The sequence below is a fragment of the Psammomys obesus genome, unplaced genomic scaffold (assembly GCF_907164565.1).
Source record: "Psammomys obesus unplaced genomic scaffold, mPsaObe1.curated_primary_1811, whole genome shotgun sequence".
In the NCBI taxonomy this organism is placed as follows: Eukaryota; Metazoa; Chordata; class Mammalia; order Rodentia; family Muridae; genus Psammomys; species Psammomys obesus.
The window spans coordinates 359,189-383,213 of NW_026594418.1; the positions used below are offsets into that span (position 1 = coordinate 359,189).

General features: G+C 39.7%; 1 protein-coding gene across 1 annotated transcript in view; it reads right to left on the minus strand.

Moving 5' to 3' along the window:
- Positions 1 to 7,375, minus strand: part of Hook1 (hook microtubule tethering protein 1) — a 66,847-nt gene extending 59,472 nt beyond the window's left edge. The window contains exon 1 of the mRNA XM_055618951.1: positions 7,158 to 7,375. Coding sequence (XP_055474926.1) covers positions 7,158 to 7,220 — 63 coding nt within the window. The 5' untranslated portion in view covers positions 7,221 to 7,375. The remainder of the gene's footprint in view (positions 1 to 7,157) is intronic.
- Positions 7,376 to 24,025: the final 16,650 nt, after the last annotated feature.

The window sequence follows — 24,025 nt, forward strand, 5'->3', positions numbered from 1 at the left end:
GCAAAGAAAAAAGGCCAAGTAACATATAAAGGTAAAACTACCAGAATCACAATAGACTTCTCAACAAAAACTATGAAAGCCAGAAGGGCCTGCGCAGATGTCATGCAGACTCTAAGAGACCACAGATGCCAACCCGGACTACTATACCCAGCAAACCTTTCAATCAACATAGATGGAGAAAACAAAATATTCCATGACAAAACTAAACTTAAGCAATATCTACACAGCAACTCAGCCAAATAGAAGATACTAGAAGGAAAATTACAATCTAACAAAATCAACTACTCGGAAGAAAACACAGGATATAGATAACTTCGTAACAAAAAATTAAAAGAAAACAAGCATAGGAACACAGTAACACCACCAACTCCACAATAAAAGGAACTTGTATTCACTGGTCACTTTTTTTCTATCAACATCAATGGGCTCAACTCTCCAATAAAAAGACACAGACTAACAGAATGTTTGCAGAAACAGGATCCAACATTCTGCTGAATCAAAGAAATACATCTCTGCAACAAAGATAAACACTACCTCAGAGTAAAGGACTGGAAAAATATTTTTCAACCAAATGGACCCAGAAAACAAGTAGCTATCCTAATATCTAATAAAATAGACTTTCAACCAAAATTTATCAAAAAAGATGATGAGGGGCATTTCATTCTCATCAAAGGAAAAATCCACCAGGACATCACAATCCTGAACATCTATGCCCCAAATACAAGAGCACCAGCATTTGTAAATGGAACACTATTAAAGCTTAAATCACACATCGATCCCAACACCTTAATAGTGAGAGACCTTCAACACCCCACTCTCACCAAGGAACAGATCATCTGGACAGAAGCTAAATAATTACACTTATAGAGGTCCTAAATCAAATGGACCTAAAAGATGTTTACAGAACTTTTCACCCAAACTCAAAAGAGTGTAACTCCTTTTCACCACCTCACAGAACCTTCTCCAAAATAGACCATATAGTTGGTTACAAAGTAAGCCTCAACAAATATAAGAAGATTGAAGTAATCCCTTGTATCCTATCAGACCACCATGGCCTAAAACTAGACCTCTATAACAACAGAAAAAACAAAAAGCCGACATAAACATGGAAACTAAACAACTCTCTACTCAATGACAGCTTGGTCAAGGAAGAAATGAAAAAAGAAATTAGAGACTTCCTAAAATTCAATGAAAATGAAGATACAACATACTCAAATCAATGGGACACAATGAAAGCAGTGCTAAGAGCAAAATTCATAGCACTAAATGCCTCCAGAAAAAAAGTTTGAGACATCTCATAATCAACTTAATAGCACACATAAAAGCCCTAGGAAAAAAAAAGAAAAGAAACACACACCGAGGAGGAGTAGATGATTGAAATTAATCAAACTCAGAGCTAAAATCAATGAATTAGAAACAAAGAAAACAATTCCAAAAGAAAAAAAATCAATGAAACCAAGAGCTGGTTCTTGAAAAATCAACATGATAGTCAAACCCTTAGCCAAACCAAATAAAAGGCATAGAGAAACTATGCAAATCAGCAGAATGAGAAAAAGGGGACATGACAGACACTGAGAAAATCCAAACAATCATTAGGTCATACTACAAAAGCATATATGCCACGAAATTTGAAAAGCAAAATGAAATGAGTAATTTTCTTGATAGAGTCCATTTACCAAAATTAAATCAAGATCAGGTAAATAGATTAAACAGTCCTATATCCCCTAAGGAAATGGAAGCAGTCATCAACAGTCTGCCTTCCAAAAAAAAGGCCTGGGCCAGATGGTTTCAGCACAGAATTCTACCAGAGCTTCAAAGAAGAGCTAACTCCAATTCTCTTCAAACTGTCCCTCAAAACAGAAACAGAAAGAACATTACCAGACTCATTCTATGAAGCCACAGTCACCTTGATACCTAAACCACACAAAGACCCAACAACAACAACAAAAAAGAATTTCAGACCTATCTCTGTTACGAACATTGCTGCAAAAATACTCAATAATATACTTGCAAACAGAATCCAAGAACACATCAAAGATATCATCCACCATGACCAAGTAGGCTTCATCCCAGGCATGCAGGGGTGGTTCAATATACGGAAATCCATCAATGTAATCCACCATATAAACAAACTGAAGGAGAAAAACCACATGATCATCTCCTTAGATGACGAAAAAGCATTTGACAAAATCCAGCACCCATTAATGTTAAAGAGATCAAGGATACAAGGCACATACCTGAACACAGTAAAGGCAATATACAGCAAGCTTATAGCCAACACTGAAGTAAATGGAGAGAAACGTAAATCAATCGACTGAACTCAGAGACAAGGCAAGGCTGCCCACGCTCTCCGCATCTCTTCAACAAAGTACTTGAAGTCCTAGTTAAAGCAATAAGACAATTAAAGAAGATCAAGGGGATACAAATCAGAAAGGAAGAAGTCAAACTATTACTATTTGCTGATGATATGATAATATAAGAGTGACACCAAAAATTCAACCAGAGAACTCCTTCAGCTGATAAACACCTTCAGGAAAGGGGCTGGATACAAAATTAACTCAAGAAAAATCAGTAGCCCTCCTGTATAAAAATGACAAAAGGACCAAGAAAGAAATTAGGGAAACTACACTTTCACAATAGCCACTAATAACATAAAATACCTTCGTGTGACTCTAACCAAGCAAGTGAAAGACCTGTTTGGAAAAAAAACAAACAAACTGCAAGTCTCTGAAGAAAGAAACTGAAGAAGATATCAGAAGACAAAAAGATCTCCCATGCACATGGATCAGTAGAATTAACAGTGAAAATGGCGAGCCTGCCAAAAGCAATCTACAGATTCCATGCAATTCCCACCAAATACCAACACAATTCTTTACAGACCTTGAAAGAAAAATTCTCAACTTCATATGGAAAAACAACAACAAAACAGAATTGCCAAAACGATCCTGTAAAAAACAGATCATCTGAAGGTATCTCCATCCCAGATCTCAAGCTGTACTATAGAGCAATAGTAATAAAAACTGCATGGTACTAGCATAGAAACAGAATAGTGGATCAATGGAATCAATTAGAAGACCCAGAAATAAATCCACATACATTTGATTTTTTTATAAAGAAGCCAAAACCAAACAATGGAAAAAAGACAGCATCTTCAACAAATGGTGCTGGTCTAACTGGATGTCTACATGTAGAAAAATGCAAATAAATCCATATTTATCACCCTGCACAAAACTAAATTCCAAGTGGATCAAAGACCTCAACATAGAACCAGACACACTAAATCTTTCAGAAGAAAAAGTGGGGAAGAGTTTTGAATTCATTGGCACAGGAGACAATTTCCTGAACAGAACACCAACTGCACAGGCTCTAAGATCAACAATCAATAAATCATGAAACTGAAAATCTTCTGTAATGCAAAGGACACTGTAATCAGAACAAACTGACAGCCTACAGATTGGGAAATAATCTCCACCAACCTGATAGAGGTATCTGATAGAGGGCTAATATCCAGACTATATAAAGAACTGAAGAAGTTAAAAAGAAACAAATCAAGTAATCTAATTAAAAAATTAGATTACAGAGCTAAACAGAGAATTCTCAATAGAGGATTGAATGGCAGAGAAACACTTAAAGAAATGCTCAACATCTTTAGTCATCAGGGAAATGCAAGTCAAAACAATCCTGAGATTTTACCTTACACCCATCGGAATGGTTAAGATAAAAAATGACAAGATCAACTGACAACACATGCTGGAGAGGCTGGGAAGAAAGGGAAACCCTCCTCCATTGCTGGTTGGAATGTAAACTTGTACAACCATTTTGGAAATCAATCTAGCACTTTCTAAGAAAATTGGGAATAGTGTTACCTCAAGATCCAACTATAATACCACTCCTATACTTATATCCAAAATATGCTCAAGTGTACAACAAGGACATTTGCTCAACCATGTTTGTAGTAGCTTAATTTGTAATAGCCAGAAGCTGGAAACAACCCAGATGCCCCTCAGGTGAGGAATGGATACAGAAATTGTGGTACACAATGGAATACTACTCAGCAATTGAAAACAAGGAAATCATGAAAGTTGCAGGCAAATGGTGGGAACTAGAAAAGATCATCCTGAGTGAGGTATCCAAGAAGCAGAAAGACACACATGGTATATACTCACTATAAGTGGATATTAGACATATAACACAGGATAAACACAACAAAAATCTGTACACCTAAAGAAGCTAAGCCAGAAGGAGGACCCTTGTTCTGAAAGGCAAATGAGATGGACATCGGAAGAGGGAGAAAACAGAGAACAGGACAGAAACCTACCACAGAGGGCCTCTTAAAGACTCTACCTAGCAGGGTATTAAAGCAGATGCTGAGACTCATAACCAAACTTTGGGCAGAGTGCAGGGAATCTTAGGAAAGATGGGGTTGATGAAAGACCTGGAGGGGACAGGAGCTCCACAAGGAGAGCAACAGAACCAAGAAAGTCTGGGCACAGGGGTCTTTTCTGAGACTGATAGTCCAACCAAGGATCATTCATAGAGATTACCTAGAACCCCTGCACAGATAAAGCCCATGGCAGCTCAGTATCCAAGTGGGTTCCCTAATAAGGGGAACAGGGACTGTCTCTGACATGAACTCAGTGGCTGGCTCTTTGATCACCTCCCACTGAGGGGAGAGCAGCCTTGCCAGGCTACAGGGGAGGACAATGCAACCAGTCCTGATCAGACTCGATAGGCTAGGGCCAGATATAAGGGAAGGAGGACCTCCTAAATCACTGGACTTGGAGAGGAGCATAGGAGGAAATTAGGGAGGGAGAGTGGGATGGGGAGGGAAATGAGGAAGGGGGCTACAGCTGGGATACAAAATGAATAAACTGTAATTAATATATAAAAATAAAAACTTTATTAAAATGAATAAATTGTAATTAATAAAAAATTAATTTATTATAAAGTAGTAAAAGATTTAAGTAAGCATAAGCATATAAAGGAAATAGCTAATAGAACACTGCTAAAAGTAGCAGTCTTTTGGCACAAGTCCGCAATTCCAGGTGCTTGGGAGGTAGAAAAAGAATCACAAGTCCAAGGCCTGTCAGCCCACCATGGCTAACCGGAGTAGCTTAGACATTGTCTTGACTTAAGTTAAAAAGAGGCTGAAGATACAGCTCTGTTGGTAGAGCACTTGCAGGGATCCCTCCTTAAATTGAGAGGTGGGCAGCAGAAGCAGCAAAAAGAAAAAAGAAAAAATAGAACAATGCTCTAGAAGAGTTAGAAGGAACAGGGTTTACAGGCAGACCCCAAAATAAGCAGGTGGTCCTATGCCTGAAAACCAAGATTCGGTTCCAAGTAAAGCTAAGTGAGTATTGATGAAGCTTCCTAAGAAAAATTAGAACTATCAGCTTTACTCACTATTATCAAGCTAGCCAGTGTAGGGAAGAATGCTGCAGCTGTAGCCTAACCAGACCCAGTAACAGTCTGTCAGTCATTCCATTTCCTCCGGTGCACAGCAGCCTCAGAGAATGCTGCAGGAGCCAATTACCACCTGCTAACCCACTGCCCTCTGCTGTCTGTGAATCCTTATCTGGTTCCTATTTTTTCAGATCTTGGGGAACTTTGCCTTCTGTTGTAATTATACACAGCTCTGCTAGTTAAACTGATTCCTAGAGAGCCTAGCACAGAGCAGAAAGTTAAAAAAAAAAATACTGTTTTACAAATGTACACAGTCATAACATTTAGAAATATTGGAGTACAGTTTAAGAAAATCTTGTATTTCATGTGATTTCATGTCAAGGAAGTAAGTGACATCATAAAGAACCCAGTTTACCATTTCAGTTAGAAGATCGGAGGACAAAACTGGAGACCTACACAACCCTATGATTAGCCATTTGTTTTTAAACAAAGCAGATTACTAAAAGTAATACTGCCTTCTTTCCTGACAATCTTAAATAGACTATCTGCACCTAAATAGTAACTTAAGTAACATGCAGTTTGACAATGAGCTAAGTGCTTTAACACTCTGAAATCCTAACTCCTGGCATTCTACTTAAAACATGTTATTTAAGTCCAACGTGCAGAGGTTACTTGGAATTTCAAGCACTCACAAAGATCTTTCCCATCCGTCCTTTGGATTTGCTGGCATTAGGAGACGGCTAGGCAATCTCTGGAAGGATGTAATCCTCATCCAGTCTACTTACACCCCCAATCAGATAGACTGCTCTCCACACACCTATACAACCGGGGTGAGCACTGAGAGCCACCAAGAGCAGTTTGTAGGGCATCAAGTATTATCCCAGCACAATACAGGGCTGGGAATCACGCCTGGATGTTGGTTCTGTCATAGCTAGGCAATTTCAACAGGTTAGAAACCATTTTGCTGACTGGAATACTAGTGCAGTCTTGTCAAGTCTTCGCTAATAAATCCTGCACATGGATCAAGTATAAACAACAACAAATGGCTAATTGTTTTTCTACTTTAAAAATGAAAGGGGACATCAACTAAGGAGCATGCAAGATCTGGACCGAGGACCCCTGCAGACATGTTGCCGACGGGCGGCTTGGTCTTCATATGGGCGCCAGGCGAGTGGAGGGAAGGCCGGTTCTAACATGGACATCTATTGCCTGCTTTTGGAACAATTTCCCCCTGGCAGGGCTGCCTGGCCTGGCCTCAGGAGATGAAGTTGTGGGCAGTCCTGATGTGACTTGATGTTCTGGGGAGGGTTGATCCCGGAAGAGGGGGCTCCCCTTTTTTTTGAGGGGGGAGGAGAAGGGGGAAGGAGGAAGAGTGAGGGGGAAGGGGGATTGGGAGGACTGGGCACCCTCGGGATGTAAAGTAAATAAACTAATATAAAATTAAAAAAAAAAAAACCGAAAGGGTAGGAAGAAGGGAAGAGGAGGCAGAGAATAAAAAGGGGGAGGGGGGGCTCCCATGTCAAGAACAGTTTGGTCATCTGTCTTAAGCGGTGCCTATACCCTGGTCGCTGTGTGGGCCCACGGGGACGGCACCGTGGGGACCGAGGTGGCCGGCGCCTCCTAGCCACCTGTGCGCGGCGGGGCGCTGGGGCTGGGGAGAGCGCCAGATCTCGGACGGGCCGGCTGCGGGGCAGGTGTCCGCGGCAGCGGGAGGTCTCAGCCCGCCCCGCCGGCCAGCGCCGAGCCCCACTCACCCAGATGATGAGGCTGTCGCACAGCGGTAGCTCGGGCTGTGGCAGCGGCTGCGGGTCCTCCATGGTCTGAGAACCTCGGCGTCGAGCTCCCGGCGACGGACGCGCCTCCGCCCGGCCCCGCGTCAACGACCTGAGCGGCCCGCCCACGGAGCTCGGCACTCAGGCCCGGCGCCCGCGCCGCTCACGCGCGAAGCCTCACGCCGCCGACGTCGCCGCGCGGCCGCCCCCTCGCCCACCGCGTCCGGCCCGCGCCGCGGCACCTGAGACGGCCCCGCCCTCCGGGGGGGGGCTCACACCGCTGACTGACCGCTGCGAGCACCAGTCACAAAGAAGCTGGGAGCCCGCGAGGCCGGCGGGGCGGGAGGAGCGCGAATAGGTCGCCCAGAATGGCTGCTGATTGGACGCTCTCCAGGGGGCCCTCGGCCAATCAAAGAGGGGCAGGCTCGGGCGGCCAGGAGCAGTAGGAGTGGGTGGGCGGAGGTTTGTGACCTGGCAGGTGCAGTGAGGGCGGGGCTGGCGGGGGAAGGAAAGCGCGCCTGCGCGGGCTGGGGTGGCCAAAGGGTAGTCGTAGTGGGAGGCTCAGGCTGCACACCTGCAGAGCTGCGCTCGGCGTCCGGCGTCTTCTCGGGTCCCACGAGAGTACCCACGGATGGAAAGCCCTAGAGGAAGGAGGAACCAGTTCTTCCTAGACTTTCACTGGGAAGAAGACAGGACCGAGAAATGCGTTTCCTGAAGAAAAACAAACAGACAGACCTTCAGGCTGCTCAAGTCAAAGAAGCGCCCAGAGGATCACAGGTTGTGGCTGGATTCATTTTAAATGGGGCCAGAGGGAAAACCGTTTACGGATGGAAAATGAAATAGCGTTCAAAAAACGTAGGTGGTATCCGTCTTTGGGCGTCGAAAAATCTGTGTTCACTGAGGATGAGGGTGGCAGGACAGCATGATGGCTCGTGTCGTTATTGGAAGGGGCTAGAACAGTCTTATTCTTGCTCTTGGTTCTCACCTCTTCGCTCATTCATTAATCCATCAAGCCATACTCTGCATTAAGCACCTGGTTCATTTAAACCTCTGTGATTTACACCGAATAAAAACTGTTGGATGATGAATTATAACTTCTCTAATGTAAGTCAGTCTCATTTTAAAAAATACAGCGAGGGCATATCCTGACATCCTTGATGCCATCTCGGAATTTTGGTTAAGTGACTTGAGTTGCTTAATATTCTGGACACTATAAACCGTAATGTAACTTCATGAAAACTACAGGCTGTAAGAATTGAAGAGTCGGCTTTGTGAATCTGCTCCCCTCAGGCCCCGCACCCCTTGTTGCCCTCAACTTTACTGAACTTTGTTCCTGTGTGTCTGTAACATGTGTGCAGGTTCCCTTGAAGGCCAGAAGAGGGCATCAGATCTCTTGGAGCTGGAATTACAGGCAGTTTTGAGTAGCCTACTGGAGGTGCTGGGAAGAGAACTCTGGTCCTCAGCAAGAACAGCAATTACCCTTAACTCTGAGCATCTTTCCAACTCCAAGGAACTTTAAGATATCTATATCATGTAAACCCCTAATTTCAATTCTGGAATAATTCCATTTGTGAAATCACAAATTCAGTCACAGACTGAACTGACATATATTGCAAATCAACTACAAATATTGGTCAATTATAAGTGCAGTATTGATTCATGATAAGTATTGATTAACTACTCGTCTAATAAGCAAGAATATTATAGAAGAGTTACATCTAATAAAAATAATAGTGGAGAATATTTAATACTATTTCTATTTAATAATAGAAAAGTTTTCACAATAAATATAGTGTAATTAATTTACATTGATATGATTTTATGTAAAAGAGTCACGCATAAGACCTCAACCTTATAAATATGTATGTATTGAATATGTATATATTAAACTATTATGTTTATATGTGAAATAATTATAATCTGTGTGCTTTTATCTTTCTGTAGTTAGCATATACTAATTTATGATAGAACAACAGAAGAAACACCTAATACAGCATAAGCTTTTATTTCAAGTTATCAACTTGGCATTAATTTTTTAAGTTAATGTCCAAGTTTGTACAGTTGAATAAAGCTAATTTTAAAACACTGATTTTAAAACTATAAATTGGCACAATCTTACTGAAAAAAAATGTAACGTTTCAAAAATTATGAAGTTTTTAAAGGTGTAGTTTCAATTTCAGAATCAATTTTAAGAAAATAATCAGATTGCAGTGATACTTAACATTCTGAACAGGCAGTAATAAATTTATAAGAGGAGCAATTAGCATCATATGTCTTTCTATTAATATATTTTGAACTATAATTATTTAAAGAAAATATGATAATTGAATTTGAACATAAAATAAGAGCCTCATTATGTACAAAAATCCCTGCTTGTTTCCTGTATTGTGTATGCATATATCCATATGTGAGAGACAGAGACAGAAAAAAAGGAGTGAGAGAGAGAGGTAAGAGTGGAAAGAAAAAAGTCTAAAGAGTGTAGATCAGAATGTTAATAGTGATAATTTGGCATGTCCAGATGCTAGAATAATGAATGAGTTTTAACACCCATTTGCTTAATGCTTTTAAAGTTTCCTCCAGTGACGTTATTTTCAGAATAAGTATATAAAGTTCAAAGTTTGTCGAAGGCCAGCTTCAACACCACAGGGTAAACTGAGGCAGGGAGTAGCATCAGCAGGGGCTAGAGCTAAAGACTCCTGGCAACTGATCATCCAGCAGACTCTTTTCTGAGAGTAAAAAACTTGATTCTCCAGGCTGGAACTGATTGTTACTAATGGGGCTTCCATGAATGGTGCTAAGTGTGGCTGGAATTGACTGTAACTGGCAGAGGACCAGAGCTGATGGCTCCTAGCATGGACTCCATGGTAGCCAGTGACTGGGGAAATGGTTAGAAGGAGTAAAGAGACCATACACACAGAGAGACTCACACACACACACACCAGATGAATGAAGCAAGACAAGCTTCAGTGAGCAAGTTCCAAAGCTTCAACAACTTCACACATATATCCACACAGACAGACATACAGTCAGACATAGATATATACACATTTACACATTGGGTGGAAGGAGCAAAGCTTCAGCAAGCAAGCTCCGACTTTCCATAACTACATACACACATCTGGTGGATGGAGCAAACTCTACAGGCTCCCTAACATTTTATTTTGTTTTTCTCCCACAGCTTATATATTCCAGCAAAATCTTTCAAGCAGTACAAAACCACAATGTGGTTACATTCTATTTTTCTTCAAGTGAACGATTACAATGAGTATAGGTAGAAAAAAAATGTTTCCGAATAGCCTCACATGATCATTTGTTTTACATTTTATGGATGAGAAACAACTGTGAAAAACAAATTATTCTTAAGAACCCACATACATTTGTAAATAAGCAGCTTGTTACAGATTAACAAAGTGTAAGCAAGCAAAGTGATTTTTTTTTTTTTTTTGACAGTCTTTCTTTACTGACAGGCTGCAATTTTTGGTTAGAAGGAAAGAATTATCTTAAAAAGTAATGGTATTAAAAATCTTAAAAGAATTATACATCTAAAGCTTTATATAAAAGACAATCAGCCATTTGTACTTTAAATCCTCAAGGTGCACATCTACTCATTAACAATTTTTATTGAATCATATCAGGAAGCTGAGGGCGAAATGGGTACAAGAAATTAATCATCACCAGCCCAGCTTCAACAAGAGAGTCATGTCAGCCAGTGGTAATTATGGGATATTGTTCTTGCCCCCTAACCTCAAAAAGTTTCCAGCTCAACTATTAAGAGTGTGCTTTTCTGAACTTCAGATTGTTCCTCAAGATTTTGTATGTCAAAAACCACTGACAAAAGCATCTTAACCTAACTTTCTAGAACGAACTATTTAAATCAAATCAGGACTTCTGTAGAAATCACTAATTTATCTAAACGATATTTTATGAAAGTTCATCTTGATATTGATCTGCAAGAAAATTATCCAAATGAGTAGGCTGTCACCCAGGAAAGAATCACAGCAGACTCTAGGCAGTGGGGGATTCCCCACACCCAATCACACCATGAGAGATAAGGAGAATACAGCAATGACAAACATGAGACCGCACAGCAGCAGCAGAGACAAAGCCTCAGGGGTCTCCAAGGTACATCCATCACAACCATGCAAAACGGTGGGCCGTCTCCAGGAAGCTCACCTGCCCACTGCAGCTTCTCTGGTACAGCATCCACCAAGAATTATTAGAAATCAAGCTATGGTAGGCACTCAACTTACACGAACATACACACCCATTTGTTACAATTATTTTTATAAAACTGTGTTTCTCTGTTTCTCTCTTGATCTAGCAATCAAACAAATAATTGAGACCCTATTATATTATTTTAACAAGTTTCACAACACAATCCTGAGCTGTATTGACTCTATTTTTAACCCTCTGTAATCTGGTTTTCTCCCAGAGTACATCTCAGAGAAACTTGCACTTTGTAGCTTTCTCTGCTCCAGCTCCTTCCCTATGTCTCTAGGACCTCTGCCCATGGCAGATTTCCTTCCTTCCTCTTCTGTCTCCTCCTTCCCTGGCTGGCAGGAAGTCCATCTCTATTCTCTCCCCTGCGCAGTGGCTGATTATATGCAGCTTTATTGGAGCAGTGTTTACAGAACACTGAGACAGATTCTCGGAACAAGGATTGCAACCAGATATGGAGGTGTGGTACAGAAATCAGCATTCCATTTACACAGTAACCTTATACCTACGCATATTCACCTGCATGTCTGTACAGGAAGTAATTGAAAAGAGAATTGCTTAAAAGTGCACCCAGACTTTTGTGAGACGGAGACTTGACACCTTTTCTTATTGCCTGAGCATTATTCAGCAAGCTACTTAATTTCATGGTCTCAATTTTAGTCTCTGTGAAGTAGGAAAATGCCACTATGTTTCTATATTATTCTGAAAATTTTCAGTGTGAATTGGGGGCATAATTTTAATGTTGCTGGAATAAAATGGGACATTCATCAATTCAGAACTGGAAAGTCCATCCATGGGAAGATAGCTCCTTGAACCTCAGTAGTAAAAAAAAAAAAAAAAAAAAAAATGAGGGAATCATTTTATGACACTCTAAGTGGAATGGCTTAGTAAAATGGTTGCTCACTATTTTTGATAGTCAATATATTCAAGATTCAAATTTTAGGGAAGTCATCTGATTGCTTAGATTGGTATGTATACCCAAACCTTTGCCAGGAAAGTATAGTATGCCTCAATCAGCCAATCTGTTGAGACTGCAGAATCAAGGTAAATCAAGGACAGGGGTCCCTGATGAAAATCCTGACTCATCCTATTTATTCAGTCCATCATTGAGATTTACTTATCACCAATGGGACAGTCTTGAACAGAATTCATGTGTATATTAAGTGGTGACAGTCTGGGAAAACCGAGACAAACTTCCTTGCCAGCGATATTTTCAGTCAGGGTTGAATATTGAGTTGGGTCTGGAAAAGGGCAATCGAGGATGTGGTTCACTCTAGCCAGGAAAGGGTTAATGCCCATTTACTCACACTGATGGGAATGGTTGCCTACAGTGAAACCAGTGTACACTGGGGATCTAGGAGGGACAGTATATCACAGGACAGCTGCCTTTTCAAGCATTTTAGCTCAGTGCTTGCCGTGATATCATGCTTAGTTTAGTGGACTGCCCAAAGAGTTCTAAGATTTCCATTCAGATTTCAAGCCAAGTGCAAACTCAAAGTATCTGGCAGAGGCAGCAAGTATGTAAAAGATATTTTAGAGAATATTAGACTGACCACCCCTAAGACAATAAAATAACAAAAAGGTAAATTATAAAACAGTGTAATCTTTCCAATCCTGTGTTAAATTTGCAGGGAAAAGACTAATATTTATTGAATGAGATAAAATATAATTATTTCATTTACTAAAATGCTTAATTTTCATACAGTTGAGTGACTATTGTATTTTATTCCAAACAACTCAAGTGAGAAAAAAATACATATGTGGAATTTTTCAAATATTTGAAAACAACAGGTAAATAGAGGCATTTGGTAAAATGTACTGATAATGTAATTCATATAAAAATTTTAAATATTTAAGTATTATATTTCACGTGTATATTTACCTAATTGATTCATAAAATATGTCACCATTTTATACTTGGCTAGGAGAAATGGTACATGCTTCTTATTGGTGACCTATTTTTATGCACAAAATTCCTTCTAATCCTAGTAAGCAGGTTTTCAAAACAGCTACCAAACAGTGGCACATAATGCATAATCATTTAATCCACAGATGCTTTTCTATAAAAAGCAAGAATAATCTAGCTTTATGTGTAGGATGACTAATCAGGCTACTGTCTATCGTTTCCAAGACTGTTAAAATTGATAGTTAACAAAGAATATAACTTAAAATAAATGAAACAAAGTTAAAGACATGTTCTCAGGGCATATTAAACAGGCTTAACAAAAGCATATATTTTGAAAAAGACTGTCATTGCAGTGTTAGAAACACTATTTATATTTCAATTTATAAGAGAATTATATTTGACATGATTGAAGCTAAAATGTGATATTCTGAACTCTTTGTGTAGATGAATTGAAAATATATTAATGTGAAACTTGCCTACAGGGAGATATCTTGTTCATTGTCCATTACATATAATATATATTTTAAAATACCAAAGTGCTAGAAGGAAGGAATTCGTGAAAACATTTAAGGGCACAAGAGAAAACAGTTCCTTGCGCACAAGAATGAGTTGGGCTGTAAGAACATAGGGGGTAGAAGTGCCTGTGAAGATGTGTGACATGAAGACATGTGATGTGTTTATTTGTTGTAAGTTGCAGAAGATAACCAGAAACCCAGTTACCGCTAATGAACATTTGATACTGTTTAACTGAATTTTTAAAGCCACAATGTGAACTGGAAATAATTCCCAGCTGTCCTGAAAACAACGCAAAACAGCCGGGGCGGAGGGGTGGAGAGGGGGGAAGAAGTGAAAACACAAGGCAAAAAGAAAAAGAAATGGAGACTAAACCTCAACAAGGCTTAGTCCAAACTACAGTTCATTACCTGAGGTGTATTAACATGGTCCTGAAGCTGTAAATAACAATAATACTAGGAAAGATGTATGGAGAAGGAGGTACTGTGCCCTATCTAAGTGCTTCACAGATGCCAAATTGCTTGTCAGCTATGATCACCCATCATATCAGCTCAACCATCTGATATGATATCTTCTACATTTATATACAAACAAGAACCCTGATGCTCAAAGAGGTCCCTATGTTCATAAGCTACAGTAATCCAACAAATTTCTCAAATTTTGTGAAGAGGATTCTAAGGGAGGTGAGATCAGATTTTTACAGACTATTTTGTAACATACTTCATTGACCAACTCTGGATTTCCTGTTGTTGCTGACATGTTTCTTCAAATAGTGTTCTTTTTGTTCAGCACTGTTTTGCAAGAAAAGCTATCTTGCCTAGATGAATGAAATTACTATCTGATAAGGAATCTGCTGAATGAAGATGATCAGTTAGTGCAATTGATTCAGAAACCTTGAATACATTAATCTTTTGATACTGTTTTGTTCTGTTTGTTTGTTGGTTGTTTTTTTTTAAATTAATTACATTTTATTCACTTTGTATCCCCCCATAAGCCCCTCCCTTCTCCCCTCCTGATCCCACCCCCTTCTTCACGCATGCCCCTCCCCAAGTCCACTGATAGGGGAGGTCCTACTCTCCTTCCTTCTGATCAATCCCCATCCTGAAAGGCAAAGAGGAAGGACATCAGAAGAAGAAGAAAACAGGAAACAAGCTAGAAACCCACCACGGAGGGCCTCTGAAAGGTTCTGCCCTGCAGACTATCAAAGCAGATGTTGAGACTTATGGCCAACTGTTGTGCAGTATACATGGAATCTTATGTAAGAAGTGGAAATAGTAAGATCTGGAGAGGACAGGAACACCACAAGGAGAACCAGAAATTTGAACACAGGGGTCTTCCCAGAGACTCATACTTCAACCAAGGACCATGCATGGAGATAACCTAGAACCCCTGCACAGATGTAGCCCATGGCAGTTTAGTGTCCAAGTGGCTTACATAGTAATGGGAAGAGGGACTGCCTCTGACATAATCTGATTGACCTGCTCTTTGATCACCTTCCCATGAGGGGGGAGCAGCCTTACCAGGCCATAGACGATGACAATGCAGCCACTCCTGATGAGATCTGTTGGTTGGTTTTTAAGCTGGGTTTCCTTTTAAGGAATCTCTAGCTGGCCTGGACCTCAACATGTAGACCAAGCTGGCCTTAAACTCAGAGATCTGCCCAACTCTGCCTCCCAAGTGCTGATACTTAAAGCATACTTCACTTCTTCTATTATTATTATTATTATTATTATTATTATTATTATTATTATTTCCTCATAAACATAACATGGTTTTTTTTTCCATAAAGCAAAATTGGCCACTTTAATTAAACTGTCCTACTCCTGAAATTTTAATATTTATATATAAAATATTTTCTTTATTTTAGTTGCTATATTCTCAGTGGATACAGATACAGGCATATAGCTTAGTGGCACCTCAGAACATTAGTCAGAGTTAACCTAGAATGCAGCATCTCCACTTGGAGTAGTGTATGTTCATAAGAGAATCAAAAACAGATGTCCAGACGGAAACTTTGAAGATTCATACTTAGTGCTGTTCAGAGTTGGGGAATGTGGAAGCAATCTAATTCCCAGCGATGGACGAATAAAATGTAAATACAAACATAACAATGAAGTACTGATTCATCCCTCCACATGGACATTTTGAAAACATTACGTTAACTATTATGTGGTAAATTTGTGTCAAGTGTACAAAATAGGCATAGATAGGAAAAGGAGTTCAGTGGTTCCCAGGTCCTAGGGGAAGGGATGAAAAGGGAACAGGCAAGTGATAGCTTTTTTAATGGGCATATATATTTTAATACACATATATATTTTAATACACATAACTGTGTATACACACATATATGTATGTAAGAACAAATGTATGCATAGAAAGGCAAGTAAATATAGGTAAAAATATAGCACCTTTGTTGTTGCAATAAAAATAGTAATGGGCTAAATACTTATTATTAATCCAATGATTATCACATTGGTATTATTTAACCTGCTATCATAATAAGACACAGATACAGATACTGGTTAGATTTTATAATCGCCTCATTTACCTGGGGCTGGGCAGATATTTCACCTATGCTGTCTCAATAACCTCACCATCCACCTCCCAGCCCCCATCCAATGCTATCTGCCTTAACCATTCCTATTTGGCCCATCTCCCATCCATAATTCTATAAGTAATTGCTTATCTTTCATCTAGGTCACTTTCTTCTTCTACATCATCCTTGGAGTCCTTTCTCCTAGCCTATGTGGTTCCTTCTCGCTAACTCATCGTGGCATCCTCCTTCCTTTTTTTCTCCCCATCTGTCCTCCAAGCCCTTGAACCTTAGCTCTTCCCCCTCCTCCAGCCTTGCCCAGGTACAGGCTTTTATTATTAACCAATCAAGAATAATATCTGAGGCAGGTTTACACAACAAGGATAAGTGTTTGGGGGAAGTTACCAGATCTTGAGGGCCAGTAATTAGCATCAAAATACAAGCATCAAACCAAACCAACCCCCAAAACACCTTCCAGGTAGCTATTTCCCAACAGAAAGGCCAAGGATGGTATAGTTGTTCTGTACACAAGACTGGATGTGTCAGCAATCCACATCTTCTGCTAGAGTTCCCGGGAGGTCTTAGCGAACTGCCAGTTTTCAGTCTGCATCAGAATTCCAAAGACATAGGTTCTTCAAAATAAAGGGGCAAAACCCAAAAATTTAATAATGAAGTTTTAATTGCTTTCAATTTTTTACATGATCAGCTTGATTACATTTTATGTTTACTCAAGGGTTTTCTATTTCAGAGAGAACGTTTCTTGAAATTGTTCATTTTCCTTCCTTCCATTCGGAAGGAATAAGTCAGAATAGATGAACTTGCCAGTGAGAGTGAGAAGCAGCAGACAGAAAAACGAAAGTTGCCTTCTTCCATGTCCTTTCTGCTGTGACCAAATTTAGGATGGGTTTTCTACCTCAAAAGAATCAAACCAAGAAAACTTCTCACAGGTGTGCACACCGACTTGTGTTTTAGTTAATTCCAGATATAGTCAAGTTGACAACAAAGTATCCATTACAACTATAGAATTAGATATCTAGAATTAGGTAATGGCAGTGGTTACAAAGCATCATGAATGCAAGGAACACCACTAGACTGCTCACTTTAAAATAAGCAAAAGAGTGAAATAACATCCCAGGAATTTTATATTTTAAAAGATACAAAGACAGATAACAGATTTTAACTCCTTTTATTTTATGTCCAATGTTTTTCATACATTGTCCTTTTTCTTCAGTGAAACAACTAGAACGTTTATCCATAACTGAATTGAAAAGTTTCTGTTTAACCATTTAAAAAGATTGCGTGTGTGTGTGTGTGTGTGTGTGTGTGTGTGTGTGTGTGTGTGTGTACACATGAGTGCAGGTATCTTGTAGGCAGAAGGAGGGTATTGGATAATCTGGAACTGGAGTTCCAGCTGGATGCGAGCCACCCAAAGTGGCTGCTGGGAACCAAACTTGGGTCTTCTGCAAGATCAGTGTATAGTCTTCACCACTTGGCCGTCTCCCCACCTCCTAAGTTAAACTTTTATGAGTACATTAAGTACACCAAAAAGTGCTTCACTACAACATTTTCATGCATGTGTATGAGGTGCTTTGATCATAGTCATCTCCTTTACCGCAGTTACCTCTGTCATCTCCTAGTGTTCCTCTTCGTGCCTTGTTATTATTATTCCACAGATGAAATAAAACAACTAAGCCTTTTTATTATGAGTCTGACCTCTTTCACTTGACACAGTGGTCTTCAGTTCCATCCATTTTCTCTTTCAATGGATCAGTAATAATGCTCCATCATGTATTCATGTGCCACTTTCTTTATCCAATCTTCTGTTGATAGGCATCTTGGCTGATTCCATCGCTTTTCTTTTATGAATTGTGTGTCAGTCTTCAATTTGTCCCAGTATAACAAACCACTATCCAACACTGTAATTAAATTAATCTGATACTGTAATTAAACTTCAGTTTGCTCTAATTGCACTTCCTCTGTGACCCTTCCCTGAACTCTCTTTGGACAAAATAAATATCTACATTGAATGGAGTGCTTCTCAGCTTTTCTCCAGCTTCTAATATTGATCAAAGTTTGCTCTGGTTTTAGCTTTTTTGCATTTGATTCTTTTACCTTGTGGCTATTTTATTGTCTTTCTTTTAAACAAGTTCAAGAACTACTCAAGCATTAGTTCTTGATCTTTGTTTTTGTAATTTGGGAGCCTGAAATATCACTCAGTATAGTACAAGATCAGTAAAGGTTTCAGTGGCCAGCTGGTTTGCATATTTGGTTCCTATAAGCATGCCCCATAAATAGCTCCTGAATAGCCATGCCTGCTTTACTTGCTTGTGGTACACTCAGTATTCATTTCCCAGAATGAAAGTAGGTCACATCTGGGACATATGAACAATTTCAAGAAAAGCTCCCTCTGGAATACAAAACCTTTGAGTGAACATAAAAAATAATCAAGCTGATCATGTCAAAATTGAAAGCAATTAAAACTTCATTATTAAATTTTTAGTCTTTGCTCCTTTATTTCATTGGTTAAGTTTGTAGTAGAAGAGCAATCTACACTTAAAAAAAAATCAAAGCAGGATGAAATTGGAAGCGGAGGGCAGGGACAGAACACTGTACCTTACAAGTCTTTTACTTCTTATATTCTCCCCTACCCTGTGGTTATTTTATGTTTGATTATGAGAACAACTTGTGCACAAAAGATCTCAGTGCACATCTAGTGTCCTGGAAAAATACTTGCAACAAAGGGGAGCAAAGAAGGCTTTACTGTTGAAAGGATTTGAGAACAAGGGCCTCTCCTGACCTATATCACATCTAGAATATTCTCATGTGGGAAAGTAGGAAAATTATCTAAGTGACGTAACTTCAGGACCAACAGCAGGATTTGTTGGCTACCCATTGCTCTAAGCATTCCTTTGCTGAAATAGGTTCGTGAGATGATCAGCTCATGAGTTGCTTCCTTTCAGTCCTGTAGGTTTCAGCCTCTGATTAGCCTCTGATTATGCTTTTTTGATATCTGATGATTCAGCAATGCATGGTAGAATGCAGCCTTTCCAACTCATGGCAAGACTAGAGGAGAAGGGACAGACCAGAATGATCACTTTGAAGGATACACCACCAAGTGTCTAAATTCTCTTATTCAGCACCATCTCTTAAAATTTCCACTACCTCCCAATAGAAGAAAAATGGACACTTGTCTTTGAGGGACATTCCCAAGCCAAAAGACAGTACCCTATGAACTTGAGTCATTCTTCAGTGGTGCTAGGATTGAACCAATGGCTTCATGAACGTATTCTACAACTGAGCTCAAGTATCCCAACCCTTTCCCTCTTCTTATTTTGAGATACAGTTTCATTAAATTGCCCCAGGGTGGCTTTGAACTGACTTCGTATAGCTCAAGCAAGACTTAATCTGGTCAAGTAGCTGGAATTCGAGACCTGTGTCACTAATTCCAGCTGCTTAATCATTATTATATTCTAGGAAACACACATTGGAGTGTGTGTGTGTGTGTGTGTGTGTGTGTGTGCAAGAGAGTTAACATACTCCTTTTTAATGGAATATTTGAAATTTATTAATCGTTTCAGAAATGGTTAGGTATGTATATTTGTTACTTTTCTAGTTCTGTAACAACTTGCAAAAGCAACTTGTAGAAGAAAGGTTTATGTTGGCTCACAGTTTGAGAGAAACAGTCCATTACTGCAAGAAGAGCAGTGTTGCCATGGTGGTGTAGACATTCCTATGAAGCAAATGGCCCCACTGTGTCTCCAGCTGGGAGGCAGAGAGTGAGACGAACACTGGTGCTCCACTCATTTCCTTCTTTTTATTCAGCCTAGGGCCTCAGCTAATCCTCTCTGGAAACCCCTTCAGTGATAAGCACAGGTATTTTCTATGTGATTCTGCACCTAGTGCACTTGACAATTACTTAACCATTACAGTGTGTGTGAACTGTACTTAACCCTGCTGGGACCAAACAAAAACTACATACTTATTCCTTGCTGTGCTATCTTTAGATTTCATCCGGACCTAAATAGTATTTTATGCTTCTCACAAATGCCAGCATGTTTGTTCTTGTTCAGGCAATGGAAACAACATAGTCTCTCTTCTGTTTGCATGCTAAGTTGGGAAAGTGAGGAAGCGGGAATGGAAAGCAGCTGAGCGCTGTGTCTCAGGTTCTTTTATCTGTCTCATATTCTTTTCATTAGCATTAAAACTCTCCCATAAAAATGCTTGACTCTGTGCTGTCCTAGATGAAAAAGCCAAATAATACCAGTTCCTTGCTTCTGAAACAAACATTCATTATGTCAGTAAGGGCCTTGGTAACACAGAGAATGCATCCCAAACATTGGGCTCTGATGCAAATTGGAATAAAAGTATCATGTATAGAAATATGAATTAAGTTGACAAAAGTAGCAAGCCACCCTGCTGGAGCCCACCAGCTGAGTCGAATGGTTCTGGAGTTGGGAGTGAAGATTGAAATTAATAAACCAACACACAACACACGGACCTTTCCAAGAGGCTCTAGTGGAAGCTAGATGCCTTGCTTTATTCCGGACTCCTTTTAAGCCAGAGCAAAAGCACCTCAGCACAATGAGTAAATTCACAAGGAAGTCAAGCAAAAGGTGTGACTTTAACAAGACATCCCATCTGCTGTCTCAAACAAAAGAAAGACTTGGAAATTTATCACTGACTGCAGTGAAGGCCATGGTGAAAGCAGTCTTTCCCCTGAGATCTAAATGTCAAAGCAAGCTCGTAGACCAGCAGCTCCCAACACCACCCTAAGGCTCCAAGGGTGGACCTCTTTAGAAACCAGAGAAAACCGTGTTCTTCAATGTAGGGGTGAGCTGGAGCCATAGAAGGCAGCCTATGTGCACTGTAGTCAGAAGGGCGAGAAGCTATAGTGAGAACCTTGGCATTGAAGCAGTGGAGGGAGATGACTTTTCTATCGAAAAAATTTTTTCACACAGTATATTCCGAATATGTTTTATCACCATTATCCCCTCCCAGATTCTACCCACATCTTCACCCATCAAACTCCACATTTTCATTCTCTATCCCATTTTTTAAAGAAAACAAACAGGCAAATAAAAACAAAAAAAATCATAATTTAAAAAAAAAAGAAAAAAGAAAGCACAATGTCACAACACACATGCATACACACCGAAAACCCATAAAAACACAAAGTCAGAAACCATAATATTCTGTCAAAAGACCAATAAGATTAAAAAAATATTCCCAAACAAAGCAATATGAGACAAAAACCAAATCTACAAAAACACTATTGAGTTCATTTTGTGTTGGTTACCTTCTCCTAGACTTTGGGCCTACACTTAAGTGTTTATATATCCAGTGAGACTCCATTGGAAAAGTTGTTTTTTCCTCTGCATGTGTTTGTCATTTGTACATAGCTTCTTGGTAAGGGATTAGAGCTTGTGTCCAGTTTCTTCTCAGCACTGAGACCCTGTTTGGTATTATCCATCCCCCCTCTGACTTTTACAGTCTTTCTGCCTCTACATTTGCATAGCTCCCTGAGCCCTGAGAGGAGTTTGATGAAAACATCCATTTAGAACTAAGTGTTCCAAAGTCTCTCACTTTCTGCATATTGTCCAGTTGTGGGTCTCTGTGTTAGTTTCCATCTACTGCAAGAAGAAGCTTCCCTGATTGTGGCTGAGTGACACACTGATCTATGGGTCATTATACCAGAATGTCATTAGGAGTTACTTTTTTTTTCCTACTTTTCTTTAGCAGAAAAATAGTACTTGGTTTTCCTTTAGGCCCATTGCCTATCTATCTGCCCACCTGGGTAGTATCAGGCATGAGTTCCATCTCATGGACTAGGCCTTAATCTCTGTCCAATATTTGTTAGTTATTGCCATAAGCTTTGTGCCATTATTGCACCTCTGGTCTTGCAGGCATTGTAGAACACGGTTTATTGCTGGGGTGGTGTTTATTTCTCTCCTCTGGTAGCATGCAGAATACTTCCCAGTACTATGAACACTATTCTGTTAAGGTGAAGGCTCTAGTTAGGTACCAGCTTGACAACAAGCCCTTACAGAAGTGACTTCTTGTTTGTAGAACTTAACAAGTTCTACAGAGTCTAAGTTAAGTCTAAGGAATGAAACCAAGCAGGATAGTCTTCCGTCACTGTAACAAACACCTGATATAAATCACTAATTAAGAGAAGAGAGTTATTTCAGGCTTACAGTTTTAAAGTGTTTTAGTCCCACACTTCTTTGGCTCTCTTGCTTTGCAAGGAAGCACATCATTGTGGAAGCGTGTGGTGGAACACGTATATTCACTTCATGACTGGCAAATGATAGAACAAGGAAATCAAGACCTCACATTATCCCCTGGTGAACTACACACCTACTAGCAGGCTTCATGTGATTCTAGGAAACACACATTGGCCTTAGTGACCTTTTGGGGGTACATAAGATAAAAGCTTTATCACAATATTTTCTCCCAACTTTGCCAAATGAAAGCATTGAAATGGTCAATTTAAATTCATTCCAGAAAAGTAAATGACGATTCTTTTGGTGGACTAGAATTAACACCCATGTTTTCTAGCTTCACTTCTATTTTTTTATATCAAAAGGTTGTGTCCTGTCTTACTTATATGACCTGCTTATATTTTACACACTCTGAATCTCGTAGATAATTCATTATACCTTTAGCTTCTCATTTATGTAGCATGAAATTTAGAGTGAACTTTCAGGTGTGTGAGACTTTATGACTGGCATCTACAAGTGATCTTGCATTATCATTTTATTTCTGGACTGTGTCTTACTTATCGTTTCACATGCCTACACTTTCCTTCATTTTTGAATAATGAAATAAATAGATGAATAAGTGATTAGATTTATAGCCTCAGGTCTATATGTAATCCCTCTTTCCCAAATCCAAAGCCAATGGGTCACTGCCAGCATTTGTTAACCCCTTGGCTATGCCCTAAACATAGACATCAATGATCTTTTCAATGAGTTTACTTTTGTCTTTACAGTTGTGATGGTTAATGCTGGTTGTAGTCAGGGCCTAGAATTACCTAGGAAACAAATAACTGGGAATATTTGTGAGAATGTTTCTAGATGGAGTTAACTAAGGTTGGAAGACCCAACTAGTGGGACTGATACCATTTTCTTGGGTGCCAGACCAATTCAAAACTTTCTTAGAGGCCCTGATGAGAACAAATAGAACCTGGTTCTTTGTCCTTGTCAAGGGACAGACTTGGCGGGGTCTAGTCTGGGACTTGCATCTAGACCTCAAAGGAGTTATGGGTTTTGGTTTCTGGGAACTCAACATTCTCCCCTAAAGTGCTGTGGTTATCAGTCCTAAGGCAGCCGTGTCTAAGGTATACTGTTGTCTTATTGCCAACATTGCTTGATTTAGCTTTCTGCTGACCTTGGCTCTAACTCCCCTTGCAAATAGTATAGATGCTATACTTCTTAATAAATTTGTTTGGCATAAGACATAACTTATGCAAGACTTCTTGACCTCAGATTTTGTCTTTTTTATCTTCTCATCTCCTGGTCACCTTCTACTTAGGATCCTGTCACTGAAAACGCACCTGCTGTTCTGAGCCACCATCCCATGCTCTGAGGTTCTATGTTGAACAGAAAGGAGAAAGCAAGTGGAGTGTAAGCTTTTTTCCTTTTTGCTTCTTGACTATGGATGCAATGTGACAGCCTCACC